The 19,980-nt window shown below is 41.0% G+C and overlaps 1 protein-coding gene across 2 annotated transcripts in view; it reads left to right on the top strand.

The window, feature by feature from the left end:
* LOC139306542 (gamma-aminobutyric acid receptor subunit gamma-3-like) overlaps positions 1 to 17,277 on the top strand; it is a 70,763-nt gene extending 53,486 nt beyond the window's left edge. The window contains exons 8-11 of one of the 2 annotated variants that reach the window (XM_070930432.1): positions 2,927 to 3,079; positions 11,095 to 11,291; positions 13,716 to 13,967; positions 17,197 to 17,277. In XM_070930432.1, coding sequence (XP_070786533.1) covers positions 2,927 to 3,079; positions 11,095 to 11,291; positions 13,716 to 13,967; positions 17,197 to 17,277 — 683 coding nt within the window. Of the gene's footprint in view, positions 1 to 2,926; positions 3,080 to 11,094; positions 11,292 to 13,715; positions 13,998 to 17,196 lie in introns of those variants that run through there. The other variant, XM_070930433.1, reaches the window with a different exon arrangement.
* The last annotated feature ends 2,703 nt before the right edge of the window (positions 17,278 to 19,980 follow it).

Here is a 19,980-nt window from a genome sequence, read left to right as displayed (position 1 = left end):
TGGAGACAGATAACATGGTCTGAGAAGGAAGCTACAACAACATTTCAGCTGAATTGTTGTGAGCTCATTAATAAAACAATTTTCCTTGCAACTTCCAAACATGAAAGTAGACCTGACTGTATGGCATGACAGAGTCTGTAGACAAGTGTAGAGCGGGCAACCCGGACTAATAAGTATTCTGCAGGAGTGTGTAAACAGAGGGGTTGTTACTGTCCTAACAGAATGTAAACAGAGGGGTTGTTTGCTACAATGCACTGTATGAGCACAGAAGTCACCATGCAGCTATAGATAGTCCTTCTGGGGATGTACACTTTGTGCAGCCTCCATACAGTCATTAATGCAAGCTAAACAGTATAATAGTGCAACACTTGCAAAATAAAACTGCGAATTGACGCCTATCTTCAGTGCAATAAACTGTCAAATTAAACATTCTGTCAGCAGAAGACTGGATGTGGACAGTGTCCATCTGTGCAGTGTTGCATTTAGAGGGAAGAAGTGGAGAGTAATTGAAGCTACTATTAACTGTTGTTTTATTTACCCCTATTGCTATATAAAATTCAGTTGTTTCTTTATCATCTGACCAGCGTTATGTTGCAATTCTAAGAGGTTTTGGATTGCTTTAGGAGGACATACACTCTGCATACATAAATGGGTAGATAAAATAAAAGTGGACAGTTTTATTTTGGTGAAATAACAAAATACTCTTTTTATTTTGTGCCTGCTGTGTTGTGATTAAGATTTCCTTCCTGTTACATTGCTTTGGAGAGAATTAGCCGGTTAATTTGCAGTAGTCTTTGTGATATACAGTCAACTAATTATTTTTAGTACCTGACGTGATTACATGCATCCTTCCTTAATGGGCCATAGTTATAAAATAAAATGTTTTGGTCTTTCTTAATAGCATTGTTTGTATTGGCAACCATGGGGTTTACAGAGTTGACTCTATATGAATGATCTGTCTGGAGTCTTATCTCCATGTTCCTCGTCCACTAACTACATCTTTATTCCCCAATTTGCTTTAAGAGTCACCGAATTCTTCAAAATTAGTCCATTCTTAAGAGCTATCTATGTAAGTGTTGTTGTTAAGCAAACCTCGCTACAAAAACATGTAGAATTTGTGAAAACTCACTACAGATCAGGCATTTTGGTTGACATAAGCAGGGAAGTTTCTAGACACTTTTATTATCATTATAGTTCAATTACATCAACATCAACGGAGAGTCTTTCAATTATTACACATTTGCAACTGTGTAAGCAATAAACACTCCGCTGCACCAGTGTCACCATGACACTGGTGCACCTGGCGATTAAAGTGATTATTTCTATTCGGTGTAGAGTATGAGGTGAAATTCAGCAGCGAGCGGAGGACAAAGGTCTCCTTCTACAGATGTTTTATTCAATCCGACTTACTTTTCATGGAAATGCCTGAGTGGCAGCAGATTATCAAACAGCATTCTTCAGTAATATTTAAAGTAATGCTCGTCTGATGCGCAGAACTTTGTCAAGGTTACAGAACAATGGCTTTTGTTCGCCAAGTGTTGTAGCTCAATATCTCCCTGCTGCTGTCAATTAACGCTCGCAGTAACAAGCATCCTACTGTAGTCGGACCATTAAAGAGGCAGCAGAATAAATTCTGTCACTCTCCTCATTTTTCTTCCCCTCACACTGACAGTGCCATTGTGTAGTTGCTCAAGTTAGAGAGAAGTTTCTTCCTCTGTTTTCAGGGCTCCATTTAGTTTTCTCCCCTTTTCTTCTCTGTTTCTGTCTAAGCACAGCTTCAGCCACTTCCGACAATCATATTGGAAAACTGGACTGAGGGTTTCAGTTAAACTCCAGTGACAGAAAATGCCTCTTTTTCTGTGGTGTTCCCCAGGGTTCATTCCCTGGCCCCTGGCTGTTTTGTAAAGGGTACACCTAGATTCTGTTAGTCCCGAACCCAATACAGAGATCTGTCTTCTTAAAGCATCTGCTGACTGTCACAGCTTCTCTGATAAAGTGCAGGATAATACAACAGTCTCGCAGCAGAATATGGTTCTGGCCTGAGTTTTGATGACCAAAGTTAAGAGCGCGACGTGATGTAGCCTCCAGCCACATATCGGACTTACTCATGAGCCAGTGTGCTGCTTTAGATCCTCAGGGATGACGGTCTGCAGTTTATGGCCAGATAAAAAAGTGTAACTTACAAAATAGCAGGGTCACCTTGCAATATGATGCAACTTAAAACAGCAAGGTCTCTGTGATTCTGTGTTTAGGCACCCTGGTGCTTTGAGCTAAATGCTAATGTCAGCATGATAACATGCTCACAATGACAATGCTAACGTGCTGGTATAATATATACCATGTTCACCATCTTAGTTTAGAGTGTTGGCATGCTAATATTTGCTGATTAATAATAATATCAAAAATAATATAAAGTCTGTATAGCCTTTGTCAAAACCAGAGAGTGCTTTAAAGGAAAAAAGAAAAAAGGAGACAATTAGATAACAAATTAGCACTAAACACAAAGTACCACTGAGGCTGATGGGAATGTCATTAGCTTTGCAGGTATTTGGTCATAAAAAGTATTGGACAAATTTAAATTTGGATGTGATGGTGGTGCTAGATGAAATGTTAAGGGATCATCAAAGTTATGAATTCATCCTGAGGGTAACATGACTGTCTGAAATATTTCACTCTACACCATAAACGTCAACCAAATTCATTAGGATCCATCATCTGGCAACAATGAATGAAGTTTTGTGCCAATCAAGTAGATTTTGAGCTATTTCACTGGACAAGTTCAATTTTTGATCTCCTGGTGGCACTAGAAACTAAACAAGTCAGGGGATCACCAAGCAAGTTTGATCCTCTGAGGACCGTGAACGTCTGGATGAAATTAAATGACAATGAATTGACAGCTTTATACTCCATCTCTCTCTGTCAACAGGTGACTATGTGGTGATGACAGTGTACTTTGACCTCAGCAGAAGGATGGGCTACTTCACCATCCAGACCTACATCCCCTGCATCCTGACTGTGGTCCTCTCCTGGGTCTCCTTCTGGATCAAGAGTGACGCCACGCCTGCAAGGACGGCCCTAGGTACCCAACTGCCTATGTAGCTGTGTGGGCAACTGTGGGGAACATTGCTTTTCAAACGGGCTTGTATAACTTAATCCTCCTTGGGAGCAGTAATTTGTTGCAATACGTTTTTTTTTTTTTTTTTATTGCTTTGCATTGCATTGCTTTTCTGTTACACCCACCAAATTGGCAGATAACTCCTTTCTTGCCTGTGACTGATCAGCAGTAGGGAATAGTGATAATGTCCAATATCTTGTCATCCATTTGCTTTAATTGAAGTGATGGGAATACTTTCACCAGATAATATAAAACTCCCTGCCACCGCTCATTCAAGCTGTAGCTGTGTGAGTCTAATATGAGAGAAATGAATCGGAAGTCGGTCGCAGGATTTAAAGCTTTTTTGATAATTCCCGTTCAATCTGAGATTTAGACAGCTTGATAGCAAAAGCAATAATCTCTTCTTCTTTTTTTCGATTGGTAACTGCAATATTATTACTCAGTCTTTGTTGCAGTAGTTATTACCGGCAAAAGCAATCATGTTACTGGAATACTTGCACATCTCTCAACATTGTTGTGGATTGAGAGAAGACAACAAATGAAGAAAAAGCTGTTGTCTATCTCTGTGTGTTTGCATGTGTCTTTCTATCAGCCATACACAAATGATTATGCATGTTTCACTGTAACTGTAGCTGTGCATTAAGCCATCTTTGAAATGTATGTCCCATCAGTGTTAATCTTTTTCTTTGCATGAGTTGACCATTATTTTGAATTGTTTTCCTCCCCCACTGCATGCCTACCATTAGTTCATGTGCTTTCCTGTGGATGATGATGTTGTGCTGATGGTCCGTATTTAAGGTGGAATTCAAGGTAAGTGTCTGACGAGTTCGTGTCCATGACAATATATAATAATATAGAGTGAATATATAAACTGTATACCTCCACAACAATAATTTATACCTCCATGTTGCATGGCTCAGTCCCCCTCTACGCCTTTAGATAACTTAACTATAATCCTAATCAAATTTACTGGCTCATCATTCCATAGCCGGTTTATTTATTTGATACAGTGTAATAAATATAACTGTTTTATGGAGATTAATTAATCATTTTGACTACTTAACAATTGTAGTTGTACTGCACACCTGCATATCTGTTATTTTAGTGTACTTCTCTCACTGATATCATTTTTTGCTCTCAAAATTCAGCAGATTACATGCTATGTTTCAACAGGTCAGTGTAGGACTACCAATTCTGGAAGGGGTGGCTCATTCACTCCCAAACTGTAGACTTGGTTGCGATGTAACAACATAAATTGGAGTACAAATTAAACAACAAATTCCCCCTAGGTTTCACAAACTTTAGCCCAGGGAGCCTCTGAATAATACAGTCGTACTGTTAACTCCACCAGAGCAGTGCCTTGCTCTCTGGTACTTTGGTGATACTAATTAACCTCCACCATCCAAATTTTCTCACTTGACCCAAGAACTCACCCCAAGCCACCTTCACCCTACGATGTCACTTGCATCGAGGCAGCACACACAACTCTGAAGCACTTTAATTCCGCTCAGTCCCTCCTGCCCTTCATCAGCCTGCCAGTCAGCCAATATCACAGAAGGTCATCTGGAACGGCTCTGTGGTAATAAAGAAGTTATATTGGAGTTCTGTCCGTCCCTATTCGTTATCAAGCCCAAAGAAAAAAAATTCACTGATAGTTGGACAATAAAGTCGCCTCATGTTGTATCGAATTCAATAATAACTTAGCGTTATGACTCGCGTGTGCACCAGGCCAAATGGAGCCTTTCCTCTTGTGCTGTTAATGAAAGCTGATCACAATAAGAGATTGTGTTGAGAGTTCTGCTCGGCTTACTCTTTGCTGTTAGGTTGATGAAAGTTGACACGGCGACAGCTGAACATCGAAACAGTGTGAAGCAGATGAGATCAAGGGCGACAACAACACAAAGGTTTATTTTCAGAGTGTGTTGAGAAGTCTTTTGTTTGTCGAAGCTGAAGATATGTGCTGAAATACTACTGCTTCTTTGCTCTTTACCAAAAGCTGATTAATTCGATTTTTCATCAACTAAAAGTCTCATAACTAGATTAAGACAGACACACTGGAGAGGTTTTATTTCATATTCATTTTGCTAGGAAGTGACACCTTCTTTCCCAGTGTTTGGTCACTGATTCACAGTTATACCTGCTGCTGTTTCTTCACAGCTTACACCTCTCTATTTAATGTGTATCACACTGCTGTGTCTGTGCCCGCCTGTCTCTCTATCACTCTGTCAACCTGTCTGTCTGCCTGGCGTGAACAACAACCCAAGACAGGCAAGGCTTCCATACGTGGGTGGTGGTGTGATACATGACCCAAGGCAATGAAAGGCTACTGATCTTCCTCAGACATTAGGTAGCAAGCTGTCCCAGTCCTGATAAACATCCACATTCAGCTCAACAACAGAAAGTCGTTTAGCCTTTGTTCTCTAGTACATCGCCCCTGTTTTCAGGTTGGCCTGAGACCTGATCCCAGGGCTAAGGGGAGAGGGGAGATAAGAGGAAGAAAAGCTGGGCACAACAGAGGGACAAAACAGGCAAAGCAAAGCAAAGGCCTCTGGCACGTAGCGGTGAGAAATGTCAGAAGCAGGGAGGAAGATCAGTTGTATCACGGAGAGGTTGAAGTCCAAGAAAAAGGCAGGTGATGCTGCTGCCCCCACCCCACTCCTGAAGAAAGTGTGCCTTGACAAGCTGCTAACATGTTCCAGGTGGTATTTCCAAAGAGCTGTCACTCACCTGCTACTCCTTCGGCGGCAGGACGTTTGGATAGCAGCGGACTGGAAGTAAGAGAGCTGAGCTCAGGTTGACTCCCATTAGACCTCAATCTCTGCAGCTCAGATGGATCTTGACAGAGATACGGGGGGTTGTTGATGGGAATTACACCCACCCTGAGGCACAAGTTGAGAATGTGGAGCTCAAGAGGGTAAAAGAGAAGTGTGGCACTGGAGTGAATCGAACTGGGCGGTAACATCCATCATCATGCCACACAGAGTTATCCAGGGTGATATAGAATATCACATGGTGTCACAAAAGTTTAACAGCTTAAAACGGACCAGTTCACCCCGGTCGCAAAAAACATCCATGTATCCATTTTCTTCCACTTATCTTGGGCTGAGTCGTGGAGGCCAAAAAATGCAGCCAAAATGCTGATATCTTTGGTTTTGTGTGCCAAGGTTTTGAGATGTCTGCTTAAGTGGCACATCTAAACTCGTTGGCAACCATTCGTTGTGGCTAGTTTGTTCATGGGAACATCGATACTAAGAGGAAGGCGATTTTGCTTCCCATTCGAGCATTGTTAAAATTAGTCAGTACTGTCAAGATGGTTTGCAGTTAGTCAGGGATACGAATTTGCGCTCACAAAAATTGAACTTTCAACAAACGCTACCCACAGATTTACTTTGCCCCCTAAAGACAAAATATGCCATTTGTAATGCCCTCCAGAATGACACATATACTGTAAGTGTTTGCGGATCAGACGCCCCTAATGGCAGGACAATATAATTTATGATTGCCTTCCAAAACTGTTACAAGTCAATGTCCCAAAAATAAAAACAATTTGATCTGAACTGACACCACTAAGGTTTGCGGGAGTGGGGTTAAGGGTTAGATAAGGGAAAGATCATGGTTTGGGTTAAAATATTTGCCTGGGGGTTAGGATTTGGCAATAATCGTGGTGGTTAAAAGAAACCAATGTTGATTGTTGGTAGGAAACACGAAGCGAACAGCAGCCTCCCATTTAAATATTCAACATTTTGTTGACTCACCCAACCACCCCAATCTCCTCCCTATGCTGACTTTCGGCTCTAAAACAACGTCACACTACTTCATCGTTTACGTCCGACTGACATTACTTTCTACAGCATAGGGCTATGAATGTAAACGTAAGTCGTTTTGGGGTATTTGCTGAAACCACTGTCGTTTTTTTTGGTTGGACAGTCTCAGTATTCCACAGTTTCCACTAGAACTATTTTAAACCAAAGAAACGGCTCCAATACCCAAACAACACCCTGTTTGGTTTGTATTTATTCATCTCAAATATTGGTCCCTGGCTAGCAGCAAGCACTGGCAACAAAAGAAGCTTATTTCTCATGATAGGGGTGTGGTGGGGGGAAAAAAAGAGAGATAACATTTAAAAGCCCAAGGTTTCCCTGTGAGAGCCGTCATATTCACAAACGCTTGTCAGAGGTGATATGTCAGCTTGGGTGTAAGAGCTGACAATGCTCCTCATGGGAACTCAACCAAGAAGGCAGTGAGTTAAAGATAGGTGGTGGTACGGAGACATCAGTCCCAGTCTCAAACCGCGCTGTGAAGAGATGGGGGAATCTAAATCAGATGCTGTGCTCACCACAGGGACAAAGTCGCGATATGATCGGATGATGTTTTTATCCTTGAGCAGTTTCTTTCTGTCAAGTGATAAGTCTAATGGCACTAGTCACTACTTCAAACAAAAAAAGGTTAGCCACAAGGTCATGAATGTGTTCAGATGTTTCACGCCAATAGGAAGTTCATATACTGTAATTAAAGTATAAATACAAGGATGTTCTTTGCCCTTAAAGTTGCCTCATATATCATGGTCTATAGATATCAAGCCCATCATCAAAAAATACATGGCTGAGTAAATAAATCATAGAGAGGAGACTTGCTGCAGGCTGTTTAGTCTGAGGGTCTGCTTGGTCAGAGGGGACTCATGTAGGGCTATCTGACTGATTACATGCATGCGAGATGTGGTTTAAAGTCAAGGCCTCTACATTGTGCGTGAAACACCTTTAATCAGATTAGATTAAAATTGCCATGTGTAGCATTTTGACCTCAATCACTAGCACATTAATTTGAAAACATCAGCATAATTGCCATAAACAAACAAGGCTCTCGCCGAGGAGACTGTCAGCTCCCATGTACACTGCATTTTACTTCGTGTTGATGTGGTGGAAAATCTGCTGGAGTGCTCCACAGCTTAAAACCAGGAACGCCTTCACTTTTGCAAATAATACACACTTTTATTCCACTCCAACTGTTCTAACTGCATCATTTCAACATCACATTAGCCTACTTTGTCAGAACGTGTGTGTTCATTGTTGTTTGGGGCTGCTGTCTCTACTCTTTGTTCTTGCTCTTCAAAACAAACATACTGATACAAACAGACAGTAGTGACACCCTATTTATGACTGAGAGCAAATGGGTTTAAGGGAAATATGGCCTTAAAGCTAAAATTCCACCATTTTATCCATATAAATCTCAGAAAATAGTAACCAAAAGCCCAAATTGTCACATTAGAAAATCTTGTTTTGTCCGACCAACAGTCCAAAACCCATAGATAACCTTAACTCTAACACAAGACATGATAAAAGACCAGCAAATATTCTCATTTGAGGAGCAGGAGTCAATGAATTTTGGGCATTTTTCCTCAAATGAATTTGATGATTAATCAATTATAAAAATAGCTGTACATGAATTAACCAAACTCGCAAAGGACTAATCGTTTCAGCCCTAGATAGATAGATAGTTATCTATGTAGGAAGATGACATCCTCATTCTTAATCCAAAACTCTGATTGGTCGCCTGTTCTTACCACACTTTTCAATGGGCATGACACCAGACCTATAGAAATTGAACAAATCAGAGATATTGTTTGTCAATGCAGAGGAAAGAAACTGGCAAAAATGAGGTAAAACAGCTTCATAAATACAACACTGAATGCTTAGTTGTACAAACATGCAGAAAGTTACAAATTGCAGCTTTGACCAAAATTCAGTATCCTATCTTTTCAGCTAAAATAGAAGAAGCACTGGTCTCAGGACACATTAAGTCTGTAGTCATAATATAAAACCCATGCAGTCTTGTGACCTGGCCACTGATCCTTGTCTGGTACTCCTCAGTACTATTTATAGACGCTCCATGAGCACAAGCTGTGGTCTGTTCCACCTGGTTTACCCCTGGACACACAACAAAGGTCAACGTCTGATATTTGTTAACATATTGTGGCAATGCTCCATCACCACTACACACGTATGACACTGTTTTATGCCAATTAGCATGTCTTTAAAGTCTTATTTAGGACATTTACTTGCATGTGAAAGACACAAAATCTGTTCTTTCATGTTGCTGTGATCACACCATCGAGATTATTTAGCACTCTGAGAATGTCAGTAGCATATTTGCCTTGCGCAGGCATATGTACTGGAGCTTTTCTCACTTCCCTTGTTTTCGGTAGATGTGAGACTTTGTGTTGTTCAGATCGCCTGCACAGACAGGATTCACCCGGTTGCTATGGCATCATGTAGAGACAATTCCCAGAGAATGAATTAAACTGTACAGAGAAAACGCATGACCTTGATTTGAAATAACGGCCCAAACTGTGAGCAGCCGGTGGGTAGCTTGTGATAACAAAAGAAGGGAAAAAGCAAAAACAAAGAAACAAGTGGTGTCAAAGCGCTTACTATTTTATTGAGATCACACAGTCTACAGTACGTTAGGATTTGAACAGATAGTAAGGTTTAAGGTATTAGAAGCAGAGAGTTGTTCATTTACCTAGTTTGGCGCTTAAATCTAATGAGCGGGGGGGGGGGTAGTCTAGACGAGCACTAGACCAGAGGAGGTAGCTTGAAATAGATGGGAGCAACTCGTCTCTATGGAAACCACAGGCGAAAACAGTGGCACACTCTGCCATGAAAGACGTGGGAGATGAGGATGAAAGAGACAGAGGGGGAGAGAGAAAGGGACGGAGAGGGAGAGGAGGGTGAGACGTGGCATGAAGAGAGGGAGGAGAGGAAGGGAGGGGAAGACGGCGAGCTTACGAGAATGATGTGTATGTCACAGCAGTAGATATCGATGCCCCCAGTGGGCATTAATGTCACTGGGTTCAGCTTTCTTTGAAAGAATTGATTTCATTTCACCAGGCGAATACAATATTCTCCTTTAAGACACCATGGGGAGTAATTTCTCAAACAATGGCACTGATGACACAATGAGACACAATTAAAAGTTATCTCCAGTTAGAATACTTATTTGCCAGCGTGACAGGAAATTATCGATACTGATAACAGCCTCTTTCACAATTTTGCAACAATTTTAGAAAAGGTTAGTTACCTTGCAGTTGACAGGCGATTGGCAGTACTTTCCCAACCCGGCTATTACACATTTTCACTATAGTGGTCAAGCTAATGCATGTGTTACAGCCTAATTTCCATCATTCACACCTGTCATCTGCTGGGAATTGGCCTCACCAGGGCAGGTCCAATTTTAAACCCAAAGAGGGCAGGGTCAGATGTGATCTGAAGGAGGAGAACGCTTCTCTCAAAGCCCAACTGGAAGACTCCCAGTACAAGCAGCACCTGTTTCACTGCAAATATGCAGGTGCGTTGCGAAAGGCCTCGTATTTACAGACCAAGCTGGAAGATGTTAGCAGTAAATATAAACACTCTACTGCAAAAGCTGAGCGAACAATTGAAGAGCTCAAAGACCAACTCTACAATGACACCAGGTCATTGTTGCAGGGTCATGCAGAGGAGATTCACAAGCTCAAATCTGAGCTGAGTGAGGCTGGCATCGAAAGAGTCAATGCTGTCACCAGGCTGATTCACGCTGATAAGATCATCGCGAGTCATGAGAAGATTCCCCTCATAATTCTGATGTGGCTCCACTGTTCTTAACCTTGCAAATGGATTTCTGACACATACCTTTTATCACACTTTAAAACTAAGGGAAAAGACATTTTACATTTTAACTATACTGCTATACCACACTGAAAACAAATCCCCACCGCAGCTGTTTAATAGAAGACAGGATTGATGAAAGAATGGGGACATTTACCCAGAATGCCCCATATGCATTATTAATGATGATTAATAAACCTCTGCCCACATGTTATATAATCACTGACTTACGCATGGGCCACCCCAGTGCTGACCAGCTATTCATCATGCAGTCACAGTGAATTCTCTTCACAAGGTGTTGCTCCTGCATTCCTCATATATGTATTACCTTCCCAGGTATCACCACAGTGCTGACCATGACCACCCTGAGTACAGTGGCCAGGAACTCGCTACCTAGAGTGTCCTACGTGACGGCCATGGACCTGTTTGTCACCGTCTGCTTCCTATTCGTCTTCGCTGCCATGATCGAGTATGCCATGCTCAACTACTACTCCTACATTGTACGCAGACCTCCAGCCAAAACGCAGAGAATGGTAAGCCTGTGGTGAATGTATGCATACTAGACTCTGCCTTTGCCTTTTCTGTATGTTAACATCTACCTCAACTACAGCAAATGTTCTTTCTTAGAGCACATTTGCATGAATCTGTAAAGCACGCATCTTTAATCAGAATCATTCATATGATGGTCTCAGTAATGTATCAACATGGATGGATTACTGAACATGAAGAGACTGTTACCATTGCTTGTCCAAAGTCAATCAATTAACTACCAAGACATACAGAGAAGCAAAATGACCAGAGTCACTAAATGACTGCAATTAGAAACAAAATGACCACAAAGAGACACAAAATGACCAGTAGTCTGGGTGTCTTGCTCCTATGCAAGAGGGGTGAGGGGCCTGGTAAATGCCTGTGCCCAGGGGCCCATTATCTCATAATCTGTCCGTGTGTATCACAATTAATAATGATAATGTAAAGCCGGCATGCAAAATACGATGAATGTTGTTACTGAAGTGGTTCTCATTAGTTTGGACCATGGGTGCCATACCAACCTCAGGAGCCCTCATGACCCCCGGGCACCCATGGGATCAGTACCAATGATCGTGATGTAGCTGGCTGGACAAAGAAAAGCAAAGGATAAAAAAAGGACAAGTGCTTGAAAATCTGGGTATAGTCACTCTAGTGCCACCTAATAAGCCAATAAAAAAATTGTTTTCAGTCCAATAAAATCAGCCTTCAGAAACTCATCTCGTATTGAACTCATATTGATTGAATCCATAGGGTTTCAACATATACTACATGTACATACAGTATACATATAGTGCACAATGTCTTCCCAGGCGTCTGACGTGTGTCTTTATGAGCACATGTGTGCAGTTGAAAACATTTCTTTTCTAGCAATCGCTCCTGTGCGAGAGCCTAATGCTGTGTGTGGGCGTTCTCCAGGTTGCACCTGCTGCAAAAGCTTTAATGGCGGCAGTCAGCCACCGCTGCTGTCATTTCCCTCTCTCCAGATCCCCTCCCTCTTCATTATTTCCTCCCAGTGTAGAGGAGTTCTGCTGAATGTGTCTCAGGGCTAAAAAGACTGTCAGCTCGGGCTGAACAATTAAGTTGTGTTACATTCAGTCCCCTCCTCTGTATTTCTGGCACTCTGCTGTATTTTGGCCTGGCCTGTCTGTGGGGAAGCCTCATATTTCCCTCCCCCCGATCTGTGTGGCCCCTTTGTGCCGCCCACTCAGTGAATTCTCTTACTCCACAAGACACGTCTCTCTTTCTCTCCCTCTCCTGCCTCCCACTCTTCCTCAAAGAATGTGTTAAGATTTTACCCCAATTGGGTTGTCCCATACGATTTTATAAACATCAGGGAGGAAGTCACATAATATATTTTCTCAGGAGGTACTTTTTCAGCATTCCAGTCTAATTCAGGCTATAGCTGCATTATGTCACCATTAAAATGATAAAATATAATGAATAACAGTGATCCTTGTTATTATATGTTTTTGTTTTTGAAATCAGTAGTTTTGCTTTCATATATGCTGAAACATATCAAGTAATTAGTACTTCCAAGAGTGAAAATAAACTTCAAAAAAAAACCTAGACATCACTATGCTATCACAAAAGCGTATTGATTTGGCCCATTTTGTTGTTAGGTAGTGTGTTTTTTTTCTTATTCTAACTGATAAATGTACAAATGCAGAGAATGGAACATCACTTTCAGATGTATTCAGCACATGAATAGTGGAGTTTGATAGTTTTTCCATCAATAAATACATGTCAGGGCTTTGTGTCTTTATAGGTTTGCCATTTTACACTACAAATCAATCACACAGTGTAATCCACTAGAAGTGGCACAATTTCTCCACCGCAGCTTCAATGAGCCAGAATGCAATGCAGCAAAAAGGCATTTTGCATTTTGAGAACGGCATACTGCCACAATGATGAACATACTCTAATGTTCATAAATTAGGCTTGCTCTATGTCAAAAGTAGTGGTAATTCTGCTTGAGAGTAATCCACACCTGAACAGAATTCACTTCTGCAAGGCAGTCATCCATAATTGACCGTTCACTAACCACGGCCCTCCGCCTTAGTTAGCCATACCTGTCAAGCTTTCCATCAGTTCATATGCTGATTAACCATCAAAATTCATAGTCATTTTTCAAACAATGGATCCTTGATTTCAGACAGAGGCAGACAAAAGCAAGCTTCTCATTTCTAGCCGGCAATTGTAAATTTTACCAGCAGAAATGACAACTGTCACTGGCAGATTTGATTGGCTGTAGCGAGCTAGTTAAGCTAATGTTACCTCCATGGGTTGGCCCAGACTTGTTTTAAAACAAAAATCCTGTAAAAGCAGCTTTAACTATGTGCTTGATGGCTACATACATGATATGTAAACAGGGGTTTAACAAACAACCAGTGCCTCCACCATAACTCTCTCTCTGTCATCCCGTACAGGCCTACTCATCTTTCAACATGGGTCACACCCCTCGGCCCATGATGCCCATGGGCAACTCCCTGTTCTGGCACGACTACGACGACAACTGCCTGTACGAGTGCCTGGACGGGAAAGACTGCAAGAGCTTCTTCTGCTGCTATGAGGAGTGTAAAGAAGGCGGCTGGAAGAAAGGACGGATCCACGTCAACATCCGCGAGCTGGATTCCTACTCCCGGGTTTTCTTCCCCACCTCCTTCTTGCTCTTCAACATAGTCTACTGGGTCAGCTACCTCTACCTCTAGTCGGTCTTGGGCTGTGATCCATGGGCCCCTCTGAAACAGCCAGAGTCCCCGCCACTTAGCACCGCGGCTCGTGATTTAAGGTCAAAACTAAGCGTGGAGGAGGAAACGAGGTAGATCCACTCTGTGGGAATTGTGAAAGATGTGCTGCCTCTGGAGTGGTATGACTAAAAAATACATGTGTGCAGTGGTGCACAATGTAAAGGCCATGATACTTTGAGCAGTGGCATTCTAAGGAGAATAAAACGCTCAGCAGTAGAACAACGTGCCGCCAGCATTAACTTGAATGGATAGGTCCCGTTTGTGACTCTCTCAGAAACCAAACAACAGACAGCTGTGACTTAAGAGACGTTCGGGGACGGGGTTGCATTGCTGAATCTTGGTCTTCGAGATGGCGAAGCACCCATAGTGCCTTCTTTAGAAAGGGTGCGGCACCGAGAGACGCAGCTTCAGAGTTCCCTCCATTATCTTTATTACCTCATCCACCACACCGCCGCATGCTGAGCTGTTTATTCTTTGATGAAACAAACCCGGAACACCATCCCTGGAGATCTTTAAAACTAACACTCATCATTCATTTTGTAGCACATTAGTTTTAGTTGTACCCTAGAATTAGTTTCTAATATAGTAACGTTTTCTTATTCTTCTTATTATTATTAGAATTAGTTGTATTTTCACAGCAAGTCGACTAGCTCACACATCAGTTGTTAATTGTTGAATAGGAGTTAATGTCAGGGGCAGTGGTTGTCTGGTAAAATCTTGTTTATTAAGTCAGTGAGCTTTTGTTCATGATGCTTTATGACCAAGCGATGCAGTTTACAGTAGATGCCAAAAAGATTTGGGTGTTTTATAATGAATACTGGGTTACTTTCTTACACACAATCTATAAGAACTGCATAAATATATACCAATCTAATACTAAACATGCTAATCTCATCCCCTGGCATATTGTACTATGTTACAGTACACGAATAAACAGATTAGGGTTTGAGCAGTGCTGGTTTCTCCTGACAACAGCTATATGAAAACAGTTTCACATTTTATTTTACACACGGTCATTCTTATTTATATAGATTTTCATTTTATTTTTAATAGGGCCTATGGATTACCTTGGATTAAAGGAAAGACATTTCTTGACATTTTGGGAACTATACTGCTGATCAGTGGTCAGCCTTTTTACGTCAGTGGCAGAGACAGACTTATATTAGAGACAGGTTTTTATTTTCCAGAAACAAGTATGAAAACATTATTTCTGTCACAAAATGGATGATGGAATTAATGCTTTCACCCCGCTCAGTCTTTTTGAGATGATTTAAGACACTATTTGGATGCTGGCTTTTATGTGAGAATTTACGGTACTCACTTTATTGCCAAGTGCTAGTTGAGAAGATTGATACCACTCTGAGCCCGTATGCTAATGATAACAGCACTGCAAACTTAGCTTAGCACAAAGAGTGGAAACGGGGAAAAGGCTAGCCTCAAAGGCAACAAAAATCCACCTACCAGGACCTCTAAAGTTTTAGCGTTTTATGTGGGGATATACTGAGGACCAGTAACTTCCTCTGGTTGCCTGGCAACTGGTCTTGGCCAAAAAATAGTTTGGCAACCCATAACTAAGTGAAATTTAATTTTTACACTTCGGATTTTGATACGGGATAAAAAAAACAAGATGTAACGTGTTAATTCGTGAGCTTTAGAGGTGCTATTAGGCAGAGTTTGTTTCTTGTGAACAGAGCCAGGCTAGCTGTTTCCCTTGGTTTCCAGTCTTTGTGCCAAGTTAGCTTCATATTTAATGTAAAGACATGAGAGTGGTATCAATCATGTCATCTAACTCTTGGCAAGAAAAGGAGTTAGCGTATTTCACAAAATGTCGAACTATTCTAAGAATTTACGAACCCCAAAGAAATTTCATCAGCATGGATTTCAATGGAGAGTTTCAGCTGCGCATGATGTAACTCTGGGTAAACACAAAATCATTTGGCATGAACATTGTTCAGTATATAGATATACAGTATATATTGGGTATTGGCACAATACGAGCTGCAGAAATATTAGGTTTGGCCACAAGCCACTCAAACCCTAAAGCACATACAAACATATACTATACATGGCCCATTAATTTTGCATTAGAGTCATTCCATCTAGTTTCAGAAGTAGAGTTTAAGTAGATTGGAGCCTAGATGAAAGCTTCAATTTTTCTGATGTCCTGCCATATGCAGGACCTAAAGGTACATCATCTTGTGCCTAGCTGGCAATGATCACAGGTGCTGTAAAATAAGTTCTATATATTGTGATACTCCATACCCTCACATACTGTACACAGAGCAGCATTGAAAAATGGATGATCCAGGATGGTTGTTAATGACTCTTGATGGAGTCCCACATCCCCTCCTCAAACATGTACGGACCCACGAGTGCAAAATAACAACGCAGGGATGGACGGTACCGATGGCTGGTTTGAAACATTTTGGTTTTGTTTACTGTTCTATGGTGTTTTTTGCAGTTGTTTGGCTTTGTAGAACAATCAAACCCCCTTTTCCCTCCTCCTCCTCCCCGAACACACACACACACACACACACACACACACACACTTTTTCCCCAGTATTTGTATGTTCAGAGAAAAGCTTTTATGTAAGATGTATCTAATTAATGTTTCTATTTTCATACAGTTATATATGGAATGTAAGTTAGGCCAGTAGCGAGGCCGGAGTCAATCTGGTTCCAGTTCAGTCAGTTCAAGCAGCCTAAATGAGTTTATATTTAGGGGTACTGCATATTCATAAGGCCTCCAGACACATTTGTGTCCTGTCCAGAGGTTTGTAATTACAAATCAAATCGCCTCGAGTGATGCTAGAGAGACAGCAGAAGGGCTGTTACCCTATGGGCCATTACTTACTCTGCTGATTTAATATATTAGCTCATGTGAGACAGTGAAATTTCATTAGTGTTTCAACATTAGATCTATCTATCTATCTAACTATCAATCTATCAATCTATCTATGAACTGACTGAATTGAACAGAGCTTGGCCCACACCGCAGTAAACTCTCCTCACCTCTGATATTTCTACTACACTTTATAAGTGTCTTAGTCCGTTGAGATACTTCAATAAAACAAAATCACTATTTTCTACGTCTTAATGAAAATCACCTGTGTGTTTCAACTGACTGGGACCTGTATTTATAAAGCCCCTTTGGAATCAGAGTGCTAACCCAGGATCAGCACTGGCGAGCATAATGAACTCGCTCAAGAGCCTCTTCCGGAGACCTCATCACCCCCATTAAAGTTTCCTGGCTTCTATTCTGAAAAGCAGTGCGTCAGTTGCACCGAGGTGTCAGAAAATCATGTATTACTCCTACTTTATTGTGCGAACCAATTTTGTTTTGATAGTCAGTGAGGTCTCTGGAGGGCGGGGCTGTACAACAAAAAAAAAAGCCACTCTGATCTTGGATCAGCAGTCCTGGGGGAAATATTTTATGAAAACAGGATCTAGAGTGAAAATAGGTATCTTTTTTCTAGTGCGTGGTACATTGCTTATATTAATAAACAACGTTTTGGTCAAGTGGTACTGTGAAGTCTTTTTCTGTGAGAATGAAGGTCTTCAAGAGTGTTTACAGGTACCGGCGAGAAGCAAGGGATCTGAAAGTATCTGGGACATGTGGGGAGAGGCAACACTATTACTCCACGGGAAATTCCATCATTTGAGGTTTTACACTTCTGTCCACAAGTGTAGAGAGTCGATATCCTTCATAATATCTTTCTTTTGGACGTTTGGAGCTCTAATTTGAACAGGATTTGATACTGAGACTCTTGCCAAAAGTGACTCAACAAACGGCTCTCTCTCAAAGCCACTGTTTAAATGAAAATACTGTGTGAGATTGAGAAGAGAAAAATACAATAAATAAGTACGAGCTAATTGCATATATATACATCTATAGTGGATTATTAGCAATCCACTTAACAAAACCATGCTTTGTTGCCTTAAATGGAAAGTATTTCTTTCATGTGCACATATACAGTAAACGTTTGCCATTTATATCTTTTCCTCTATCGCTGTTCCGAGACAGACATGGAATAGGTGTCTTATATACAGACAGAAGCAGCAGTGATGAATTGAAATATGAATTTTGTGCAAATAAAAGGACATAACATATAATATAAAATCCATATTAAATGTAATAAGCCTTTGCCAAATTACAAATAATCCCAAATACTTGCATTTGATTATTATATTGTTTGCTTAAGGGACATTGCAGGTGTACAAATCTGGTGCAAAATGAAGTATTTAACGGATCTGAGTGATTTTCACTTGACACAACCCTAGGTGGTATCATCTGTAACCTTGGAATGATTACCAAGTTCAGAATTTGCACATTCATTGCTTTCATTAGTCCAAAAAAAGACCTCTAATTCAATGTTCTGATGGACAAGTTGACAAATGAAGCTCTCCATATACAATAGAGTGAGTTACAATTGTCCTCAGGAACTCTGCCTGCCTAATAACAATGATACAACTAATATCCAGTGACATATGCATGAGCACGTCACTGCTTTACCCTGAGTTTTCTGACCTAGTTTGAAGCAACTGGCATGAACGTAGTACAAGCGCGAAACAGACAAAGTGGAGGCAAAGGGTGGATGTTACAGCGTGGAGCTCCACCGCCACTGAATCTGGAAGAAGCTGCTGCCACCTACGCAAGGCAAAAGCAGGATGGAACGCTAACACAGTGGATATGGACAGAAAAGCACTTATGCAGTAGAAAATTGAGCTGTCAGTGTGTGTGTGTGTGTATGTGTGTGTGTGTGTGTGTGTGTGTGTGTGTGTGTGTGTGTGTGAGTGTGTGTGGATTTAACTCATGGACTTGCTCATGCCTGTAAAGTGTCAGCTTTGCTTGCAAGAAGAATGGACACCGCTTGTGAGAAGACCTTCTATCAGGAATCAATGCATTTGTGTGTGTGTGTGTGTGTGTGTGTGCGTGTGTGTATGTGTGTATATGTGTGTGCATACATTCAAACAGTATGTGTTCATGCATGACTGCATGTTTAGCTCTGCGAGAAGGAACTCTGTTAGTGTGTGTGGGTGTGTGTATACACTCATGTTTGCAGTGTGTACAGGTTAATGTATGTGTGTAGTAGTGAGTGTGCATCTTTGTATGTATGATGTTTAAAAGGTAGGTGTGTGTGTGTGTGTGTGTGTGTGTGTGTGTGTGTGTGTGTGTGTGTGTGTGTGTGAAAAGAAAACCCCACAAGTGCAGTACAATCAGAGGTTCTACAACCAACAAGTATTATATAAACATACTAGTGTGTAAAGTATATAGTATATATATAGTATTATATACATTTATATCATCTAGCACAGCAAATTATGATGAAATTGGTTGTCATACTTTTCATAATGATGGTGATTTAAAGAGATATGCGATTATCCGTATTTATCAAGCATAGGAAATCACTCCTAACTGGCCAAAAACTGACACATTTTCAGTCCTAAAAGCAATATATCAACTTTCCTAACTTAGGATGTCCTTCCTATCACAGCCAATATTTAGGAGAGCTGCCCTAACCTGATAGGAGTTGCAGGAGACAGTGTTCAGAGAGAGAGAGAAGAACATTATCGCTGCAAGATGCGGCCCTATTATAGTCTGTAAAATCATTTCACACAGCTTAGTCAAATGACTTACTATTTTAATGCAAACATATGGGCTGCCTTTATTTTTAAACCACGTGACAGGCTTGCAGTGATTATTTGCAGTCTAAATGGCATATTTGTTAATATAAAGATTAAAGATAAAGAGTTTTACTTAATTTTGTCATCATATCTATATATATAAAACACTGATATGTACATATATACATATTGTAAACTGCAACTGTCAGAGAATGACACATCTTAATGATTTCTACTATGCAGCTCTCTCCTCAGAGGAATCATTCTCCTTGCTGAAAGTCAGTGTAGGAGGCGTCATAAATAACTCTAAAGTCCTACT

The sequence above is a fragment of the Enoplosus armatus genome, chromosome 24 (genome assembly GCF_043641665.1).
Source record: "Enoplosus armatus isolate fEnoArm2 chromosome 24, fEnoArm2.hap1, whole genome shotgun sequence".
Taxonomy (NCBI): domain Eukaryota; kingdom Metazoa; phylum Chordata; class Actinopteri; order Centrarchiformes; family Enoplosidae; genus Enoplosus; species Enoplosus armatus.
The sequence above is the reverse complement of the archived record's forward strand: the minus strand, read 5'-3'. Positions and strand labels throughout refer to the sequence as shown.